The sequence below is a fragment of the Acanthochromis polyacanthus genome, chromosome 16 (assembly GCF_021347895.1).
Source record: "Acanthochromis polyacanthus isolate Apoly-LR-REF ecotype Palm Island chromosome 16, KAUST_Apoly_ChrSc, whole genome shotgun sequence".
NCBI lineage: Eukaryota > Metazoa > Chordata > Actinopteri > Pomacentridae > Acanthochromis > Acanthochromis polyacanthus.
The window spans coordinates 33,563,315-33,585,412 of NC_067128.1; the positions used below are offsets into that span (position 1 = coordinate 33,563,315).

The 22,098-nt window shown below is 40.8% G+C and overlaps 1 protein-coding gene across 3 annotated transcripts; it reads right to left on the reverse strand.

Annotated features, from left to right (window-relative positions):
• Window positions 1–1,846: 1,846 nt before the first annotated feature.
• On the reverse strand, window positions 1,847–21,913 carry snx9b (sorting nexin 9b). Of its 3 annotated transcripts, XM_022195003.2 has the most exons (19): window positions 21,587–21,913; window positions 18,641–18,727; window positions 16,032–16,106; window positions 14,908–15,039; window positions 14,256–14,333; window positions 12,322–12,484; window positions 8,510–8,648; window positions 8,156–8,240; window positions 7,795–7,920; window positions 7,492–7,609; window positions 7,277–7,407; window positions 6,584–6,687; window positions 6,359–6,462; window positions 6,143–6,220; window positions 5,815–5,891; window positions 4,202–4,291; window positions 3,534–3,648; window positions 3,348–3,439; window positions 1,847–3,172 (listed from the first exon to the last, which is right to left on the reverse strand). In XM_022195003.2, the coding sequence occupies exons 1-19, from the start codon at window positions 21,596–21,598 to the stop codon at window positions 3,125–3,127; spliced, it is 1,854 nt and encodes a 617-aa protein (XP_022050695.1). In that variant the 5' UTR covers window positions 21,599–21,913; the 3' UTR covers window positions 1,847–3,124. The 3 variants fall into 3 exon arrangements, with proteins under 3 accessions (XP_022050695.1, XP_022050694.1, XP_022050693.1); XM_022195002.2 differs by lacking the exon at window positions 14,256–14,333 and having other exon boundaries at window positions 21,587–21,911; XM_022195001.2 differs by lacking the exons at window positions 14,256–14,333; window positions 21,587–21,913 and adding an exon at window positions 18,957–19,076.
• Between the last annotated feature and the right edge of the window lie 185 nt (window positions 21,914–22,098).

The window sequence follows — 22,098 nt, forward strand, 5'->3', positions numbered from 1 at the left end:
TACAGTACACCATGCTGCTATCTCACAATGATACAGAAATCTTTAACAAATCCGTGGATCCAGATTATAAGCTGCATCACTGCCAAAATCTAATCACTTGGTCCTTGTGTCATTTTTGACCTTCCCTGAAAATTTCATACAAATCTGTCTGTCCATTTATGAGTAATGTTGGTAACAGACAGACAAACCAATCATCACATAACTGAGTAATAATGATTAAATAATTTTTTATTCCTCTTTTAAAAGAAGCTCCAGAGACGTTTGTTTTTTTAATTAATTTTTACCAGCTTTGTTAAACGTCCAATGTGGGAAACAAACACAGACGGAAAAGACGGGAAGACAATCTAGTCATTTTTCAAAATAAAACACCCTGCAGACTCCGCCAGAAATAATACAGAAAATAAACCGTTCCAATTCTCTCTATGCGGCCCAATACAGGTCCGCGGCCCGGTAGTTGGGGAGCAGTGCATCACGTCAGCCTGTATGAATGACCCTCGCTGAGGTCAGGTCCGCAAAACCACAGCGGATGCACAGTCCTGACAGTGAAACATGGAAATGAAAGTGCAATGATATGAGGCTGAATGTGTGACTGCAAAATACACCTCCACAAGCATGGAAGAGGAATATTCCAACAACCGTGTCGCCAGACTTGAACCAAATAGAACACCTTTAGAGTATTTTAAAGAAAAATACAGAAACACAACATCTCTTGAGAAATTTGTCTGATTGAGGCCATGATCAAAAACAAACATGGATATTCAAAGTGGTTAAGAAATAACGACATGAATGTTTGGAATGAAAACCGTGTTGACTTTTGGTGCATAGTTTTCTACAGTATGGCCTTCAGTTTCAATACAGTAAATCTAACATGTTGTTTTCTGATATACAAGAGCAAATACTGATTTTTAAACTTAGAAGTAATGCAATGGCTGATATTTACATGATTTTGCACACATGAACTCATTCCTGTTGCATCCTGTTATTAGAAACAATGAGCCTGAATCTGAATGGAGTGCTACTGTCTTAAAGTACAGGACCAGGCAGGGAAAATGGGCTATTTGAGGACTGTGTATACACATACATACTGTATGAGTGGTACAATAAACACTAAAATATGGCACAAAGGTCCCTATTTCATGTACTAAAATGCTTAGACTTCCACAACAATGCTCCTTTTGAAAAGTAAAGCAAATATCTAACTCAGAGTTGGAGACTCTCATGGTTGAGTGCAGACAGCAGTAATCATCTGTGGCATCCAGTAAGTGTTAGTTACATTCAAATGACTTCCCACATGGGTTTCTAAAGACCTTTAGCATGTTGGCAGGTGTCAGGCATGTGGTGGGCAGAGGTAACTTCTGCTGGCCTGCTAGCAGGGTTGTAATCCACTCAGTTTAAACTCTTATAAAACTGGAAAATAAATGTTTTATAAGATTTTTATAGACCGAGATGATTTTTATTGCAGCAGAACTCGTGAAAGTGAAGCAGTAACCTCTCTAAAGCACATGCACTTCAAAGTAACAAACAGGAGAACACTCAGTGCTCCTGTTTGATGATATCCTCTCATCTCGCTGCTCTGTGGCCTCCACATCCAGCTGCACCTGATGGCAGCGATAGCGGCTAAAAGAGCTCTTTCACTTCCTCCTCTGGAAGGCTGCACAAAACGCACTCTTCACTCAAGCTGCCGACTCATTCTCATTCCTATCCATGTCTACGCCACATTTTGCTTTGGTGAATGCTAGCTTTTGTGTGAGGGAATCAGCGTGCGCGGCGTGTTGTACACAGAAGCATATAGAAACCAAGAGGAGGATTCTTTCAAACACACAAACGGAAACAAATGAAATCCCAATGAGTACAAATCATTGTTTAATAAATCAAACAGAATTTCTGCTCACCACATTGCAAATACTTCTATACATAAAATAGTATCTCAGTGGAAAGAAGCACCTGATAGGTTCAATAGAACATATATATATATATTTATTTTAATGGATATTTTTTAAGGGAAAAGTGATATGAAAAAAAGTGAACAAGATTAGAGACTGATTGAAAACTGGGAGGTGAAAAGCAAAAAAGAAAAACATCATACAAGACATCGCTCAAGGTTCTTCCTCCAGCTCTTTATAGTACAAATCCTCGAGTGAATGTTGCCGCTACCTTCATATCAAAACCATAATCTGGTCAAACGAGGACAAACATTTTGCAGGAGTACTGGGAGAGGAAACTATTTTGGCACCGTCTGCAGCGGGATGTAGATTCCTAAATGTGCAACCCAACCTCAGTCTTCCACATCTTTTCTCCTGAAATGTAAACTGCAGTGTCATAGGCTGTACACTGGGGGCGCTACACTAACTAGTTCTATTTTTCCTGGAGGGGCAGGACAGGAAAAAGGTGGAGCTTCCTGCTAGCTTTTGAGGAAGTGCAGGATGAAAGGGGGGGTTCAGGCACTGCCAGCAGTGGACACACAGAGGACACAAATCTACCTTTTGCCAAGACTTCATAAAGGAATGCGCCTGCTTCTAACAGTGCTGGAAAACGAATCCAAATAAACCCGATGTTTGCTGAGAAACAAGTAAAGCTTGAATATGCTTTTGCAGCTACATTTAAAATGAACTTCCTGGCTGAGGATGGCTTTGGCTTTTGGTGTCATTTAATCTGTGCAGATAATAGTTTGGCCACATTAGTAAATCCTTTCCTGGAAGAACGGCTGAAAAACTGCAGACTATTGCTTTTAAACAGTTGCACCCGAAGCAGGAAAACGTTGGAGTTTGACTCATGCAATGAAAGAATTCATGACAGCTGTGACTTTTAGTTCCTGCGTTACGAGCTGTGAACCTTGGACAGAGGGAAGTGTGTGTGGAAATGCTGCGGTGCGTTCTGTTATCACTGCTGCCCCTAAAACCCACTAGTGTCAAAGCTTTTTCATGCTCACGAACTTCATAAACTCCTGAGAGCAGCGGACAAAGGTAACACCGACGAGCCGGGACAGTTGGCAGTAAAAGAGGACATGAGGTAACAGTGAAACAGAAGTGAAATTTAAATTAAAGGGAGGGAAAATAATGCAAACGTAAGCAAAGAAGGTTTAACTTTTCTTGTCTTGTAGTGCGAGACTCCCGGCGGTTGTTCTTCACATCGTAGTGAACTGACTGTGTGCTTGTCTCAGCTTCGCAGCGATCTGGGGGTTGCAGAAGAAGAGAGAAAAGCGAGCATGAGAACGAAGGCAGAGTGGTCATGTGAGGGTTTAGTATCTTCAGTATCTAAGCGCTGTGCAGCTGACTGCCAGGTAATAAGGCAATGAAAAGGACAGACTTAAATTTACTGGGATGAACGCTCAATAAAAGTGCCTGTACCGTCTCGTAAAACTTGACTTGCTCCTCCAGGTACTGCTGCATGACCCGGTTGTAGTCATAGATACGGTTGCTATGGAAGTGGTTCATCTCAGCTGCGCCGCAAGTGAAGGAAAACCACAGAGATCAGACAGAGCGCTGCGATGAACTGCAACGCTTCAATCAAGAGTGAGACAGCGCGGTCGGTACCTTGTAATGAGTAAGACATGGTGCTGACGCGTTTGGCCATGGTGACTTTGTCCTGAGTGGTAATTTTACCGGCGGCCACCAGTTTGTCAGCCTCCTTCACCTTGTCGATGGCTGCCTGTGAGAATTAGAAACGAGCAAACAACAACACAGCAGTCAGCCGGGTGTCCACAGCTTGTAAATATTCACTTATTTTGCCCATTGGGTGGGCTACAGCGACTCATGAATCAAAACATTAACTAAAATATGCAGCAATACTTGGTAAGTGCAGGTATAACTTTTTATGTACACTACCAAAAATTTGGGGTCCCTTAGACAATTTCATGTTTTCCACGAAAACTCAAACTTTTATTCGTGTGCTAACATAACTGCACAAGTTGCTCTAATCGACTTAAAGTTGCTCTATATTAGCTAAAGTGTCTCTATATGAGTAAAAGTTGCTCCATCCTTTCCTGAGTTCAGGTCCTCAGTTCATTTTGCTGCTTTTTATTCTCTCTCACCTCATTTAGGGGAAAAGCTCTGTGATCCGTTGAGCTAAAAGGAAGTGCAGAGGTCTAGTTTCCTCCTAGACCAGCTGAATTACAATATGCTAGCTTCTAAATCTGTTTTCTACTAAACCTCCATGCTGATAGCAGCTTCCCTATTTCCTAATACCATAGGAGCTGTTGTACCTTATGGACTCCGATGGTGTCCGGGAAGCATCCAAGAAGGCCCTTGTATTCATTGTTGGTCTCCATGAGGAAGTGAAGGTCTTTCTTGGGCTGAAAACAAAACAAACAGACATGAAAACGATAAATGTGAAAAGGAAAAAGGTGAGGTAAGGGAGCTAAAACTGGAACAAAAGTGACAAAATTAACCTCAGAGCAGGAACTAATGCAAGATCCTGATAAGAGAGAAAACAGGGAAACAGGGAAACTTCAGGTCACAGGAGTTTAAGTTTAACACAACAGCACTACATACGACACGAGCATGGATTCAGATGAACATCCAGGAGGTAGAGACACTGAACAGGGAGCTGGTAAAGGAGTAAAAACACTGACAGAATATTTAACTAAATCATCTGTTTACATGGCAAATAAAACTGACTTCCTACATTCTTTCCTTTTCATTGACCATATAAGACAGGGGTGTCAAACATGCGGTTTTAATGTGTAAATGATGAACTGAGACATTTTGTTAAAATTGCATTTATTTTTCTTTAGAAATTTCCGGTTCTTCATAACGTTTTGTAAAAAGAGAATTCCTTAAATGTGAACATTTTCAAATTAACTTTTTTTGCACTAAAACAAAGGAAAAATGTGGAGTTGTGGTTATTTATACTGGTCACTGGAGACCAAACTGGGCTGATTGTGGGACCTGAACTAAGATGAGTTTGACAGCCCTGATCTAAGAGAACGCCGTTAGCAGATAAACTTTACTGCTTTAATGAATCCATGTCCAGACATCGTCTTTCTCCAACACTAAACTGTATCGCTAAGCTAACATTTCTACAGGAGAACTGATAAAAACTATCTGGAGCAGCTCAGGCTTACCAGATGAATCCTCCCTCTGGAAGCTGCTGGGACACCAAAAAAGCCAAGAAGTGACTTCAATACACAGCATGAGGACCAGGCTCAACAAAACGGCAAAGAAAGCCAGAAATAAATCATAGGTCAGAACAAGGCTGAGGAAATACTAGAAATAAATCAGACCTAGGGCTCTTCCTCCACAGACACAGACTTGGTGAGCAGGACGTTGGGTTCTGGAGGTCAATAAAACAGCACAACCAGGAAGTAAACAGGAAATGTTCAGAGATATCGAGAGACGCCGTGAAGTGTGACCATGAATGAAAAAAGACGCAGCCGGCAGAAACACCTAAAATAAGCTGCAAGACCTTCAAGCTACATCTTATAGTTCTGGCCTACTGTTTTGTTCATGAAGGAAACAACTGCTGTTTATCGAACAACTGCAATATGATGTGTGTGTGAGTTTCTAGCAATAGGGGGAGTAGGGCAAGATGGACCACCCCTTGTTTCTAGAAAACCATGGAAGAACCTGGTCATTTGAAGGGGGATCCATTCTGCTCTTCCAGTGTAGAGAAGGAGCACATGAACAGAGAGATGCACAGTTTACCTAACAAAATATTCAGTGTGAAAGGAATTCAGTGTGAACTTTAGAGATAGAGAGTGTTAAAAGACCACTGGACTTCAGGTGGGAGTTGTTATGGGAGGGGTGACAATAGGAAGGGTAGAAATGGTTGTGTAACTTTCTGACTACTGGTAGTGACAGCGGTCAGAGGACCTACCTGCTCTGCAACCATCTGAGCGATCTCTTCGTACGTCTTCCCTGCTGCTGTCATGGCATCCGTCAGGGTTGACTCACCTTCAACACAAAAGGAGTTCAAACGTGTCATCACCATGTTGCCCAATAGCATGTGTGTACTGTTGTGTTTCGAAACGCGTTTCCACATCATGAATGACTGGATAGCCAGCTGCATCTGCTTCTGCTTTCACCACTGGGATTACAGCAATCTATCCAGCTTGGAAACAAAGACAAAACTGGATACTATGAGGGCCAGGGAAAATACATAAACCGCCCAAAACAGCACATGATGTCATATTTGTGTTCTGTACCTTGGTATCCGCTGCTGTTGAAGACAGAGGAAAGGTTCTGGAAGGCTTTGCCGATTCTCTGGTACTCTTTTGGCAAAGCTGTGGATGATGGGAAGAAAACAGCCAGTGTTGAGAAAATACTCGTGATTTTCAATGCAAACAGTAATTAGAGCAGCGTGAAGGTGTGGCCTGTGTGCTGTAAAACACTTATTTAGCTTCAGTGCAGTGTGAACATACGGCCTGTACATCTCTTCCAGTGCTCGTTTCCCACTGTGAGGATTTCCTTCACCCCGTCGTCCATGGCTTTGGTAAACCTGCTGAACTGCTCACATTTCAGATCCCTGTAAACGAGTAGCACACGTACTGAATATTCAGAATACCGCTGGCATGCATTAGCACATAACTGCTGCACACAAGTAACTTAGTCATGGTTTTCTCTTTGCAAAGTTTGATTTAACTCACACTTCTGACAGCTCCAGGTCCTGACCTTCAGACTCTATCGTGGAGAAGATCATCACTCCCACTGTCTCATCTTTCTCTGCTTTTCTCTTCCCCATCTTCCAGTCCTGCACAGATCAATCATCGCTCTTTTTAATTAAACATCTGAACCCCAGAGCTGCCCGGTTCAAAAGGTACCGGTATGTTGTGTGTTTTTTTTTTTTTTTAAATCACCAAAATGACAACGTTTAACCAGCAAGACAGTGTACAAATGAGAAGAATTGTATGATTTTCAGTGTTTTGACAGTTCTTGAACCACTCATGTGTAGGGCTGGACCCGAATATCTGAATATCTGGTCATTACGGTGGAATCTGAATGTTTATTTTGAGATCCAAATATTCAGATCCTCCTCCTCCCCCGAGAGAAAAATGAGCTCACAGTGAGGAAAAATGTGACAGGAGCTTAAAAACCCACCAAGACTCTGCTACGGTTCAGAGGGTTGATCAATAAATGAATTAAAACAAGCAAATAGCTCCCAGACCAAACAAGTTAATAATAATAATAGACAACCTTAGTTTTAGGCCATATGCAGCAACTTTTTAAAATATTAATTTCAATAATAAAAGTAGGTCATTTCTACCTTTTTGTCAATGTAATCTCAAAGTAAGCATAATTTGAGACGTTAAGGGAAACCAAACACAGGAGCTGCAGTTTACCTTCTCGTCTTTGTAGGTGAGGAAAAGCTGAAAGACTTCGCTGGAGGAAACAACAGGGTGCCTGCACATCCTAGTCATCCAACCCTGCAACCGCTCCATACGCATCTTAATGAACTCTTCCTCAAAACGGCCTTTAAACGGTGAAGAAAAGAAAGTTGCTCATCAACATACTATCCAACATGCATGTGCTAGCGGTGTTAGCGTCGGTAACTCACCCGTCACCTGCTTGTCCGGTAAAGAGGGGATGGGGATGGCTGAGCCGAATTTGTCCAGGAGCCTCTCATACAGCCAATCAAAGTGCTTGTATCTGTGATTGACTGTTCGGTTTGTGGTCTGCAAACCCAAAACACGGAGTTCATGAAACCTTGAAGCAAGAACTGACTTCAGCCAAAAGCCTTATAGCTCCCATTAAGCAGAATGAAGTTTGTTTAACGATTTTCTTGCAGGTATTTGATGCTGGTTGCTGCCTAAACTCTACTCAGTGACGTGACAGTTTGAAGAAGCTGCTGGATTCTTACGTTGGGTGTGATGTGGTACTCGATGTAGCTCTTGAGGCCGTACATCTTTGAGCCTTTCTTGGGATCAGCTACCACGCAGTCCAGCTGGGCTTCTGGGTAAGACCACACCGGACCAACTTCTCCATTCTGAGCACGAAACAGAAAGAATGACACGACTTTGCATTTCAGGTCATACAAGCGTAAAATGAAGCCGGCAAAAAGATGAAACTAAGTGAATAAAATACAGCCAACAACCACAAAATTCAGACATGAGAAACAGCAACAACTAAATGAGGTAGGTTCTGTTAATACACTACTACCATTTAAAAACATCCCCTAATGAATAGCAAATAATTTACATACGTATTTAGTGACAACATACATAAATTGCCAGCTTGTCTTTGCCCTTGGCGAGCTGTTTGCAAAGGAGGTAGAGCTCCGGACCAGACTTGGAGAAGCCAGGAAACCTGCTCAAACAGAAAGGGTGATTAGTCTCTTTAACTCTTCCACAAAGTCACAGTTTAATCCAAAAAATTGCGTGCGACCTGGTAGAAATTCTGTCTGCTGCTGTGTATGAAATTCTACGGGAGCAGTGACATTTCTGCGTTTTTCCTTTGCAGATTAAGCGATGAACTGTAACGTACCCAGAGCTTGTTGAAGATTTAACCATCAGCTGCTGCAGCATTCCACAAAAGCCGACATAAAGCTTCACGTCCGATCGCACATCAGCTCTTACTTGTTGAGGGAGATTTTCATTGAAGATGCGGGAGTTCCTCCTCTCTGTAACGCTCCACCGTCTCCAGATTCTGACTCGGCGTAACCACCAGTGGACTTCATGTCGTCCCATTCATCATCCCACTCATCGTCCTCTGCCCCTGGGGTCAGATTCACACAGTTAGGTTTAAATCAACCTTGTTCTGTGGTTCTAAACATAAGAAAAACTACTCTTCTGGAGCAAACGGGTGCATTCACATCAGCTGGAGGACATGCAGCACTCATCTACACCCCCTGTCAAAAGTTTTGAGACGGGTTCTAATTTATTTGAATGAGAAAGTCTTTTAAAACTTTTTACAGGGGGTGTATATCAAAACAATGCAAGTTTGTAAATTGTTTCGTACATTAAGAACACATTTTAATCATCGCCACTCTCACTTATCATCAGTAGGGTATAAATATCCCACACAGATGTTGCACACATGAAAGGTTAAATTTATCCTTGGCTGCACTTCCTTTTCCCACACATTATGTTTCATGTAAAAAGTGTTCATGTCTCATTTTAAACCAGTGCATGTACAGCTCAGACACATCAGTTCCCTGAAATCCTCTCCACTCCCAGATGCTGCTAAAAACATGTGAATTTTGGAGCATAATTTTCTCCCTTCGCTTCAAAAGGAGGCTTGAAAGCACACCGATGCAGCGTACAGGCTTAATGGAAAAAAATGCACTCAGAGTCTGTTTGTTTGAGGCAGACCTTAAAAGCAAGAAGATATTTTCACACATAAATACGGTAAAGGTGGCCCGCTGCATTACTGTCTTATGAAGGTAAATGCAAAATTACACTCGCATCAGAAATAAGACAAGAACATTTGATTTAGAGTATAAAATATCAATAAGCCACAGGAACCTAAATATTTTCAGAAAACAGTAAATAAAATTTGCAAAAATACTTTGATTGCACTAAAATATGTTTAAATAAACAGAGCACTGCGAAAGAAGATTTTAAATGTGTTCCTTGCATGAATTCTGTGCATCTCCTTTAGGCAAAAACATTGCACTTATGATAAGAGTGAAATTTGACGATTTTATCTACCAGAGCTGCTTTCTATGTGTGAAGTTTTATATGAGCGGAACATGTATTTTAATAGCAGGGGATCATGTTCATTTAATCAAGATAAAGACTAATATCTGATTAACTGTGCAGCCAAACTTACCTACATTTTCCTGTAATTTGACATTTAATTTCGCTAATCCAACATGTTTACGCAGTTTGAAATATGGGAGGAAGTAGCTAAATCCAACCACAACTAAATAATCAAAGAAAAAACTAAAGGTGCCTGCTGCAGCAGAGAGGACCTCTAACAATGTTCTCAGGCCACAATGTCATAAATGTTTAAAGATGTATTCCTTACTGTTAAGACTGTCCAAAGACAGAGGGTAAAATAAGCTTCCCCCCAACAAAACAAAGCTCAAAACACACTTCATTCGTGTTTTACTTACTTCTCTTTATCTATACAGGGCAGGCATGCTTGGACAAAAAAAAAGAGGCCACACTCTTCTTAAATTCCACAAAGCACCTTCTTGCAGTTAATATAGTTTTAATATCAAACTACAAACACGCATGCCTTATAAAGTTCAACTCTAAAAACTCCAAGGTGGAAAGTTTCACTCATCACATGTACTTATTGCCAGTCCACACACAGACATTAGGAAGCTTCCAACGTGCGATAAATGCGATACCTGTGTAATCAATAAGGTACGGGTAGATGTCTTTGGCAAAGAGAGAAAGAAAGAAAAAGTCTGTTAACTTTTCTCCTGGCCGTTTATTTTCCTGTGTTCTCTTTTTCACGAAAAGCAAATGGAGAATTTAAAAAACAGGTCAAGGAATTCGTCCTTCTGAGTCATGAGTGAGGCTAATTTTTCCACAGTCTGGCCAAAACTGAATCATGACTGGGCCGTCCTTTCCAGATGCTGGAGGGAATAAGAAGAAGAAGCACATCTGGGAGGAAAAGTCACCGGGCAGCAGAGAATTTAGAAATGATAAGCACTGGACCAAAGTAGCTGAAGCTCCACATTACAAGGATTACTGTACATTCTTAAGGTATATGAGTTATTACGGGATGAAGGTGGAGGACAGGAAGTGTATGTTTCACTTGCTAATTTTTATTTCATCGTCCTTCTCATGACAAAAACCCTCGTCATAGTGGCATTTTCATCAGACCTTTTACAGCATATCCCAAGAGCTGGACCGTAGTCAGAAAGCTTAAACATTTACACAGGATGTTTACTAAAACAATGACTGCTTTAGGATGCAGCAACCACTGCCATGATGAGCCAAAACAAGCATCCCAATGAGAAGGGAATTGTAGCATCAGACTACCAGACCGAGTCACAAACCACATAATCTAGATGTGTTGCTCAAGGCCGCTTAGTCTGATTGTCTGATGGATTGAGCCGACACCTCAGTCAGTCTGGTGTTTCCACATCTATTCCATCCGCTGCAGCCATACGACCAATCTTATCCCCAGAGTTACAGTCCAAACAGTCAAGTCTCTACAAACACTAACCTAAGGGCCAGTTTACACGACAACACTTTTGGATGAAACACAAAGGTTTTGTTGCATTGCTGCCTCCCGTTTACGGAGAAACGTGTTTAAGACGACCTAAAATACGGCCTCCAGAGTGGAATGCTTCTCAAAAACAACAGACCCTGTTGCCATGTTAACAAGTAGCCGGAGTTTTCAGTGAGAACGCCGATGTCATGCTCCTCAACCTCCACTTCTGGGATTTTGAGGCTGTGGGAAGTGCACAAAAAGGTCAGACAGGTGTGAAGACAATTCTTCCTATGGGATTCCACGCAATTTATTGCTGTGAAAGTTGTGTATTTAGGTAGTTTGCTTGATTTCAGTACCCACCAGGATGACACACATTTATCACACGGATGCAAATGTGCCAAAATTAGCCAAAAAATAAATCTTGAACTAGCCCTTAATCCTCTGAACCCCCAAGTAGTTTCTGGGTTCCGCTTTGTACATTACACTTTCAATCTAGTTGTCATGCATGAACTGAACAACAACAGTAACGACTCATGCTGCTGATTCTACTCAGTTTATTGAATCTCCTTCAGCAAACTGCATTTGTTTTACCATTACTGTAATCAACACAGACACAGTCAATCAGCCCACGTCTACATTGGCAGCTGTACTTCTTCTGGTCTGTGGAGGAACAGGTGGTGGTCGTGTGGGGTTCTTCTCTACAAAGTTACATCACCGACTACCAGCCTGGCCCGCACACTACAGCGTTTTCAGTCCTTCCAGTGTAAACGTAGATTCTTTTCACTTTGTCGTCATGTGAAACCGACAAGGCAAAGGAAATGCTTTAGTGTTTTTGGGTGAAACGTTGTCGTGTAAACGGGGCCTAAATGGCGTCACAAGACACTGTTGTGATTCCAAGAACCAAAACAGCATGTGACCTTCACAGTCCTGAAACCACAGTAAGACATCAAGACATTCATGCTCCTACATTTCTCTTTTATTTGTTTTACAAATCACCATGTGAGTTTCTTCAAAGTCTGACAAGTGAAAAGGCCTGTTAAACATTAAACACATTAACAGCAAATGCATGTAACAACTCAAAAAGGAAGCAGAAGCACTTGAAAGAATGAATATGCGGCTAAGCAGTTCACATTTTCAATTAACCTGTGGTTTTAAACAGTGGTAATTAGTGAAATAAATAAAACCACAACTGCCACAACATTATAGGCAATAATTTAACAGTATTGACAGATAACATTTGGCCAACCTTGGCAGCAAACTATGAAGCTGTTCCTACCTGGGCCTTGGTAAGCCTGAGGGTGGCCCTGTGACACGGAGCCCCAGGGATCAGCAGCGCTCTTCCCCGTCTGGGTGCCCTCCGGATTAGACGCCCAGTTGTTGCTGGAGCCCCCAGAGGGGTCTGCGTTCCACACCGACCAGGGATCATTGCCGTTACTGGCCTGGAAGAGACAGAAAGACGAATCGTGAGGAAGGAAAAGGAACAGAAACGGAGAGGGAGAGGACAGAGAGGAGACAGAGCCGAGTCCAGCCTTGTTTGGAACTCTGTTTAACGAGAAGCTGACGGTAGCCTTAAAACAACATGCTTTTCCAAACACGTGATGCAGACCTGGTCGCTAGAGGGGATCTGTTGAGAGATAAATCAGCTTGATAGAGTAGTTTGGAAACTCTGCTTCACAGATGAGGCGATGGGAAATACAAAAAGAAGTACTGCATATCCGAAAAAGAGCACATGCTAACACGCAAACACGACCGTCTGGTTTGTACACTCGATTTTTTACAGCACCTGAAAGCTCAAAGTGCGACTTACATGCTTGCAAGGCAGGCACACGCATCGCAGTGAGCCATGAGAACAAAGGCATGCAACAGTGTGTGCTCGTCTTTGGTGGGTTAGAATTAGCAGAATGCTAACCAAACCCAGAATTAGTGCAGTCACCAAATATAGCTTTTAACAAACAGTCATAAATACAACAGTAGTTTCAAAGCAAACTGCTGCAAGAACATTAACAAATAAACACATAAATGTAGTGAGGAACAACTTTACTGTACATGATGTGACATTTAGCATTAAAATAATGATTATTTGGGTCAATATATAATTGCGGGACTTTTTGTAACATAATTGACAGGTATCATAGGTGACATTTTTGCTGTTTTCAGGCCTAAAATCAACATGGCCGCCTATAACCAAACACCACATGGCATTTTTACAGAAAGATTCTTCTAAAATATTATGAAGACAATTGAGTAAAACTGAAATCGAAAGTTATTTATAAAGATATTGTAGTAAACCTGTTGACATGCAATAAATCCGCATTTCACTCACACAATACTTTATACTAAATATCTCAGAAAGTCTTGGAGTCTTTTCTTCAGGAGGAAATGACATCATGTGGAGCAGGTCATGTGATCTGGAATCAACACACTTCCTTCAGAGGTGTTTTTGTAACGGCTAACTGAGTTGAAAGTGATTTCTCGGACATAGATACAGTTTGTTATTTTCCATATAAAACTTAAAATATTGCCAAAAAAGAAACATCTGTCATGATTATCACAAGAACACAATCAAAACAATGTTTGAATAAGCTCATGTTTTTATTGTTTAGCTAATTAAAATGTGTTTTTCATTAAATTTGGACACTTATTTAGTTGACATTTTAGTGATATCCAGTCATTTTTTATTAATAAGGGATTGTTTCCATAATAAATAATTATTGAATTTATAAAGACATGATCATAAGGAACATAAAAACATTACTTATTTTTATTTTTAATAAAAATGTATGCAAGATATGTCCCATTTACTTCAAAAGTCCCTCAATTATATATTGACCCATTTCCATTTGTGACATTCTGATCATTTTCTAATAAATGCAAGTGATCTGTCTGTGCGATTAGTGAATTATCTGTGAGATATCGGTATTATTTACTGATCTTTAAATGTTCTCCTTGGGGTGCTGATTCGTATAATTCAAATAAAGGGTGTGGGAGTTGATTGTGTGAGCATCGGAGTGTCTGCGATGTAGTGCAAGGTGAATGGAGAAGATGAGATCATGCTCTCTGCAGGCAGTGGGGGTACGACGGGGGGGATTTGACAAACAGCAGACCAATCAGAGAGGAGGATGGTTTTGGGCTGAGAATGGGTGAGAGGGTGGGAGGGCTTTGGTTCATGCCACTGGCCACGCCCCCACCACCCACCCAAGTGGCGATTACCTCATCAGGGGACGTAAGGTAGGGGGAAACTGGGGTGTCGGGGGTGTCCGGCTGGGGACTCAAGCCCCCAGCATCCACCTTGAGGGGGGACAAGAAGGTGACATCATCACAAAGTGCCAGCAGTGGAGGTACACACAGAGCAGGGAACGGGTTAAAGCGCTGCTGAGGAGGTGTTGTGTTAGAGCGAGAGCGCACGAGGGACGATGGCTGACACATTTCCTGCCTCGACTCAAACGCTTACTGCGCCCACACTTATTTTCTACAGATCAGCAGCTCGCTCATATTTGTGGAACTTCCTGGCAGAAGATTTCACTCAACTTATTTCCTCCCAGCTCTGACTTACTAGAGCTAAAACCTGCGTCAGTTTATAAATGACATGACTACGGAGAATATCTCGCGCTGCAGCTGCTCTCACTTCTGCATCTCTGGGGCTCACACTGGCTCCGCCAACGTCAGTAAAACTCTGTCATCGGCTCACTTCTGCTTTTGCTTTAACATCACTTTATCGCACACACCAGTGAGAGGGAGAATGGAAACGCTGTGCACGGCCATACCGTACATATTTACACCTACTTCCCCAGCATGGTTTTAGCTCTTGTGAATTTAGAGAAGTCGAAGGCGTACCTGGACTTTCACTGGTCGTTTGCATTACCTGGTTTTGTGCAGGTGTTGATGCAGGTGCGTATGCATCAAAGAAGGACAGATCCGCAGCTGCAACATTTCCTACGCTTGGAGTCGGTGCTGTGGTTCCTGCTCCTTGAAACGCAGGAAATTGCTTGTTGAGCTACAAACGAAAGAGAGAGACAGAAAACAGTGAACAAATCCAGATATTCCACAATGATCTAATGACTTTTAAAGGTGCATTCTTCTGTGGTAATGTGACTGTCTCCTTAGCATTCCCTGGCTTTGCAAACAGGGTTTTAATTTTTCACAGTTTGTCCAAAATTCATCAGCACAAGATGGTGATTTTCATGCACATGCTTAACCACTTATCAAACAAAAGCACCACATATGATTCTATTTTTGCGGTTCAATATCCGTTTGTTTTTGCAGATCTTGTTTTTTACCAGCAGGGTGCACTGACATGGAAAGGAGTTGCTTAAGAAACAGGCCTGGTGTTTTTCATTAGACATTACATAAGCTGCAAGTGCAGTTGTCATCTGTGGGTTTTTATGATTTGGACGCAGGATTGAACAGGCTGAGGGGCAGCTGTGGAGGTAACTTAAGGTCAGACAGACGTACACATCCACGTGAGCTTGTTTGTGAATTTCAGCAGAGAGATGATACTAATCTCTCTCCTGTACAGACGCTGCATTGTTGGGGTGAGGCTAAACAGTTAACATCACAGACTTGAGGTTTAATCAAACTCTTTTTCTATCTCTTTGTGAATTTCTTTCGAGTGACTCATGCTCTCATGATGAAGTCAAGAGCTTCTGGACAAACACACACAAATACCCTAATCAGCAAAACCCTGAAGGAGGCACATCCTGTTGTGATTTTAGTTTCAGGCAAGAGAAAGCACCGCAGTATGCAGACACATCTTCCTCTATGGTGGGAAATAACTGACTGACTCAGACTATGTGAGACTGAATTCTTTTTGCGTGCTGACCTGGATAGCACATTCTGTACTTTTTGATCTCAAAACACAATAGCAGATGGTTCAGTTTCCTAATGTTGTGGTGGTACGTTCACTTCTATCAGTCTGTGGGTTGTGAAAAGTTTGCTAAATCACCACCGCACACTTTTTTGCATCACCATGGACACTGTCTAAGTTACCTCGATGTAGTCTTCGGGCACTAGTCCAACCTCCCCTCTGGAGTTCTGTGCTTCAATCCAGCCGCCTCCGATATTCTGAAACAGACCGAGAGCCAGCAACATAAGACCAAACAAACCAGGGCTGGTTTGCTGCTCAAACCAACCAAAACCAATCTGTTAATCCTGGTTACGCTAGCCTGGTTTGTTTGAATTTTAAAATACTTGGATTCAAACATTCAAGATGACTGCACACTCTACTAAGCTGCAGGAGAGGAAATTCTGCTAGCGGATGAGATAACTCTGCAAAACCAGCAAAAAACAAGAACAGAGCAGTGCCAAGAAGCGGCAAACTTTGTGCACTTTTCTACTACAGCAGAGCTAACAAAGTTACATAACAAAAACAAGAAACCAAACTATTAGGGCTGGGACTTCAACACATTAATTTTGATTAGTTAATTACAGAAAAAGTAACACATTGAAAAACATAACACATTTAATTGCATCTTTAATTGCATTTCTCAGTTCCATAATGCCTAGCATAACACTGATGCACACTCCAGCCCAGTAAGTGGCAGTAATGACCCTAAAGTCTGCTATGACGAGACTGCATTGAGCTTGTGGGGCGGAAAGTTTTCTTTTAAAAATCGTCCCGATGTGAGCTTGGATAAAAATGTGGTTGTGTCAAAATTGTGCAACAAAGAGTTTCCTGATCACCTCAATGTAAAACATGTTTCTGTTAGCACCAGAGCTAACGCTAGCTATGACAGTCCTGTTACCGGCAAACGGTGTAGCCATCCCATAATAGACCATTTTTCAAGACATTAAAAGTGCTTGAGTTTATAAAAAGTCTTAAAATGTTGAATATAATCGCTATAACTGGACTTTGCGTTTACAGTAATCTGTGAATGAAAAATGCAGATAAACAGAAACTAAATCACTATTTTTGTTGTTTAAGTTCATGTATTGTCTATTTATCGATCGGTCATCAACCAAAATGTATTTGAATTGAAAAACTTTGACTATTGTGTCAAATATTGATACTGACAAAAATGCAATTAATTAACTACAAAGCCTCTAATTAATTACATATTTTTTAAAATCACATCCCACCACTAAACGCTATATTGCAAGAGCTCTAAGGTAACATATCTCCAGCTTTAAAGTTGACAGAAACATCAAAATGAACAATACAAGAATAAGAATGACATTCCAGTAACAGAAACAGATTCCGAAAGCAGAATGCAATGAAAAGTATTAAATGTGTCATTTTAGTTGTTCAATGTGGCAGCCGTCAGGTGTCTTAGCATCTGTACATGCTAATCACAGAGCAATCATGTTTCTACCGAATGAACCTACTTCAGAGTAGGTTTGACCTGGAGGATAAACCGCCTAACAACTGTTTCAAAGAACAGTGAAACCTGGGATCGTGTCAAATCGTGAACAGTTTAATCCGGCTGAAAGGTTAATCCACATATGCAGAAACGGCCCCTAGACTGACCAGGTCACCAAACGTCTGCATCCCATGCACTTAAAGCACCGAGTCAGCGGGAAAAATGACCTAAAAGAAAACCTGAGGAAGTGTTGATTCCTCTAAAACCCACATTTACACACAGCTGGTGATTAAATTTCATTATTTATCTATGCACCCTTTATTTTTGGATGCTAGCCGCCAGCTGGAGGGCAGACTCTATAATGAGACATCAACCTGCTGTGTTGCTGAGTACAAACCCAGGAGACGAATATATTTCACTTTCAGGCACACAAGGATTTGATGAGGGAGTCTTTCTGCTTACTAATGCTGTATACGGTGATGGACCTACACATGTGCAGGGTCCCTGGACAAATCAGGTTTCCCCAGAAAAATGGAGCTGTGTTTCTATAATTGTGTTTCTCTTAATACATTGGTTTTGGGTTTGAGGGGGGCAAAAAGCAATAACCAGTTTAACCCAATAATCTGTAGAAACACTGAACACTCCCAGAACAAATTACTGCAGTCAGTTTATTTAGCGACAAAAAGAAAACTGTTTTCCTGGCGGGCTTAAGACAGACTTCGATTAGGAAACTATGTAGGTCAGCACACAATTAGTGACCTTTGAAATGTTTGCAGCTCTCAGTAATGACATCATGTTTGCTCTGTGTTTCATCGCCTCACGTCCTTCCCTTTCCTCAGTACATATTAGTGACATACATCGATTACAGACAGCATGAAGTTGTGCGACTTCAGCTTTAATAGGACTGACCGTTTTCAACAAAAACGCTAGAGGAGGAGCTTTATGAACATTTAAAGCTGCAATAGAGAATGCTCTTACAGGCTCTGCCCTTTGAAGCAGAATTATCACAACTGACTTTATGATCATACTGAAAAAAACAAACTAGTAGCTGCAAAACCTCAGACAAAGTAAACCTTCCAGTTTCCTGACCTCTTTAACAGTGGAAACATGACACATTAATTCCAACTGATCACACACTGCAACCCAAAGCTTATTTTAATATAAAACAACAGCAACAAAAAGCTCAACACAAACGTGTTGAACAAATGATGTCTACACACTTCCTTTGCAGCAGAGTGTCTGGTATAATACATGCAGTGTGTGCTGAATTTAAAAATAAGGAATGCTAATATTATTTACCTGATTGGTGATGGTGATTGTCTCGCCTTCTTTCACCGTCAACTCATTGTTTCCAGCCTCAGCAATGAAGTCATATAAAACCTGTGCCTAAAAATTGAAGAACAAAAACAAAAAAACAATGGGTGATTGGAGGACAATTTGTTTGTTCTGTGCACATAACCACATGAGATGTACTAGAACACATAATAAAACCTGTCGCAGCCTAATTCCTGTAAAGAGAAATCAACAGGACGAACCAGTTCTTCTCGGCCCTGTTGCGCTGACTCTTGCCTAAATTCAAGCATAAACCAAAACAAGGCCGGGACCATCACACTACCTGGTTCAGTTTAACACTCAGGAGCCCACACATCTTCTCACACTGACCCACATCCACTAATGTGTCCTTCCCTCAGGGCCTCGGAGTAGCGACAGGCAGCCGAGTGAAAACTATTCCAGCATTTTGTGTGTTATCAAAACGGTATCAAAGCCACAGTGTGTGTGCGACCAACTTACTTGGTCATTAACCAGTGAGATGGAATGCGAGGCTATTTTCGATTGCCCTGAACAGAGATCTATTTTAGTGTAAGTGCATCATCTCCTCGGAAATGAGGAAGCTGGATGATGTTTATTAGCAGGAACGACAGAACAGAAAGTGCCATGAATGCTTCTGCTGGCTCAGTTATTATTTCTACTGATCATTTCTTCCTTGCTAGTAGGCATTGTTATATGATTTGCATGGAGGTCATTTAATGCTGATAAATTTAAAAATTTAAATGTCTAATGTTATAGGTCTTTTAGTTATTGTCACTTCACTGCTGAACAGTTTGGGGTCACTTAGAAATGTCCTCTAAAGCACTTTTTTCAATGAAGATAACATTACATAAATAAGAACTACTGTCTAGACATTGTTAATGTGGTAAATGACTATTCTAGCTGGAAACAGCTGATTTCTAATGGAATATCTCCATAGGGGTACAGAGGAACATTTCCAGCAACCATCACTCCTGTGTTCTAATGCTACATTGTGTTAGCTAACGGTGTTGAAAGGCTCATTGAGGATTAGGAAACCTTTGTGTAATTATGTTAGCACATGGATAAAAGTGTGAGTTTACATGGAAAGCATGAAATTGCCTGAGTGACCCCAAACTTGAATAACACTGTAGGTCAATTTTAACTCATTTCAAACAACTTTAACTCATTTTACAGCAACCGTAACTAATATAGAGCAACTTTAACTAATTCAGAGCAACTGTGCAATAAAACAACAGTGATAATTACCAGCAATAGTCAAACAGAATGTCTGATAGTTTCAGTGAAACACATCAGATGCACGTCTCCATTAAAGCACAAAATGAAAACGTATGAGGAAGAAGTACATTTTGCATTCCTTGTTAATTCCTTGCCCTCCTTGTAGATGATAACTGAAGCATCCTGAGCCTCTTGTTGCCTCAGACTTTGCTGACAGCTACAGTCGACAGAAACAGTGGTTGCCCTACGAGGTGGGCTGTGTGGTGTGTGGTGTACAAACAGCCACAACACCGTGTACCGACCCCGTACCACTTCCACCTTACCGATACACTCCATGCTACTATGGGGACTGGCAAACTGGATGTCGGGTCACAGTTTACAAATTTATAACCTTCATCCTAGTTGCAGACTCAGTAACTTCTTTTAAATCACTTCTTAAAACCCATTTTTATAGACTTGCTTTTATGTGAAGTTCACTGTTAGCTTTAGTATTCTATTCTGTATTTATGACCTGTTCATTTTATAGGTTGTATTTTCATCTTAGCTACCTAGTTATGTCAGCTTTAATTCTTTAATTCTCTATTTTTTTGTAACTTTTAACCTTCAGTCTTATTCTTTAATCTTTAAACTGTCCAGTTCCTTCGTTTGATTTGCGTGCTAATCTAGCTAAGTATTCTTTTAACTCATTATCATTTTTACTATTTGTTTTATTTGACTGCTCCCTTGGCTTGATTGTCTTTGTTTGCATGTTTTGACTGTTAAAGCACATTCTGAATGCCGTTCTTGAGGGTGCTATATAAACAAAGTATTATTATTATTGGTGTTATTATTATTATTATATGTGCAATAACCATCTCAACCTAAGCATTTTTAATGGCATCAGACATTTTAAAGTAAATACTGCACCTCATTCCACTGTTACACTTTTTTTTAAAGGTGTTTGTTGTTGTCTGTTATATTGTGTTGTGTTTTTTAAAGTGCCAAGAAAGTTTTGTTGTAAAATGCAATGACAATAAATATTCTTGAATTATTATTCTTAAAGTTGTCTCAGGATTTTATTTGTTGTATTTAATGCATATCAAGATAACATAATTTCCTTGCCATCAGTTATTCTTCTATATTCTGTGTGTAATTATGTGTGTAAATGTATTTATTTGTGTGTGTGCCTTCCAATCTTGTGTTTACAACAAAATTATCACCTGTGAACTTTCATAAATGGGCTAAAGTGGTTTGATTTAAAACAAAGGTGGCTAAATTCAAAATAAATCTTCTTTCTGTTGGTTTATTAAATTAAATTAAACATTTAATAGTGATATTTTTTGCTCCAGCCTTATTTATCTCAATGCACTGTACAGCCCACACACCCAAAGACTACATTTCCCAGAATTCCACTGACGCATAAATGACCCGCACTGGAAAGGTAGTAAAATGTCACAAGACACTTTCTTAATGAGACACATTTTCCATGTATAGCAAAAACTTTCACGCTGAATAAATGTGCCCCAGCCGCCATTGCACGGAACTAAAGCCGAGTTTTTAAAACGTTTTAAACTCCAAATGTGTACCGAGAGAAGTGCTAACTGTAAAAACTTAAAGCGACAAACTGTGAGTCTGAACCTGAACAAGCGCTCATTATCCGTGAGAAAACAACTGTCAGGGCGAACCGCAGAACGTTTAGCGGTTAAAAAAAAAGAAGCAAGGAGAAATTGTCAGACCTACCTTCAGCGCCATTGTCGAAGCTTTGATCAATCATTACAAAAACAGGGCCCTGCGGTTTTCAGGATTTCCAGTCCTCAGCTGGACATTTCCCCCCCACCGCTGCTCCTCGGCTAAAGGCGAAGAAAACACGATAATTCCTGCCGGTGGACTAACGCCGCGACACACACACACACGTTAACACATTCCTAAAAACTGGTTTAAAAGTAGAAAGAAAGAAAAAACAAAGAGCTGGAGAACGACGGTTGGAAACGGAGCAATTGGAAATGACTGCCAAGTTTGAAGCTCGTAGCTGCTGACAGCACGGAGGAGGGAGTGACCTGAGAGAGGAACCCGGAACGGTCGTCCAGGTCCGACACGGCCCTCCGAGCACCGGACCGTTTAAAATCAAACACTTGCAACTTTTTAAATTTTTAAAAATTTTATTGTTATTAAATAAATTAAACAAAATAAAGTTATGAATTGTCTCGATTACAGAAAAATTAAAAGATTAAAAAATAAAATAAAATACAACT

What these genes read in the sequence shown, in the direction of transcription:
- snx9b (XM_022195003.2), bottom strand. An exon ending in CAACAGCAGCGGATACCAAG is followed by an intron (nt 5,892 to 6,142) that starts GTACAGAACACA and finishes TTTGTGTTGAAG; the next exon opens with GTGAGTCAACCCTGACGGAT. An exon ending in CATGTCTTACTCATTACAAG is followed by an intron (nt 3,440 to 3,533) that starts GTACCGACCGCG and finishes CTTGCGGCGCAG; the next exon opens with CTGAGATGAACCACTTCCAT.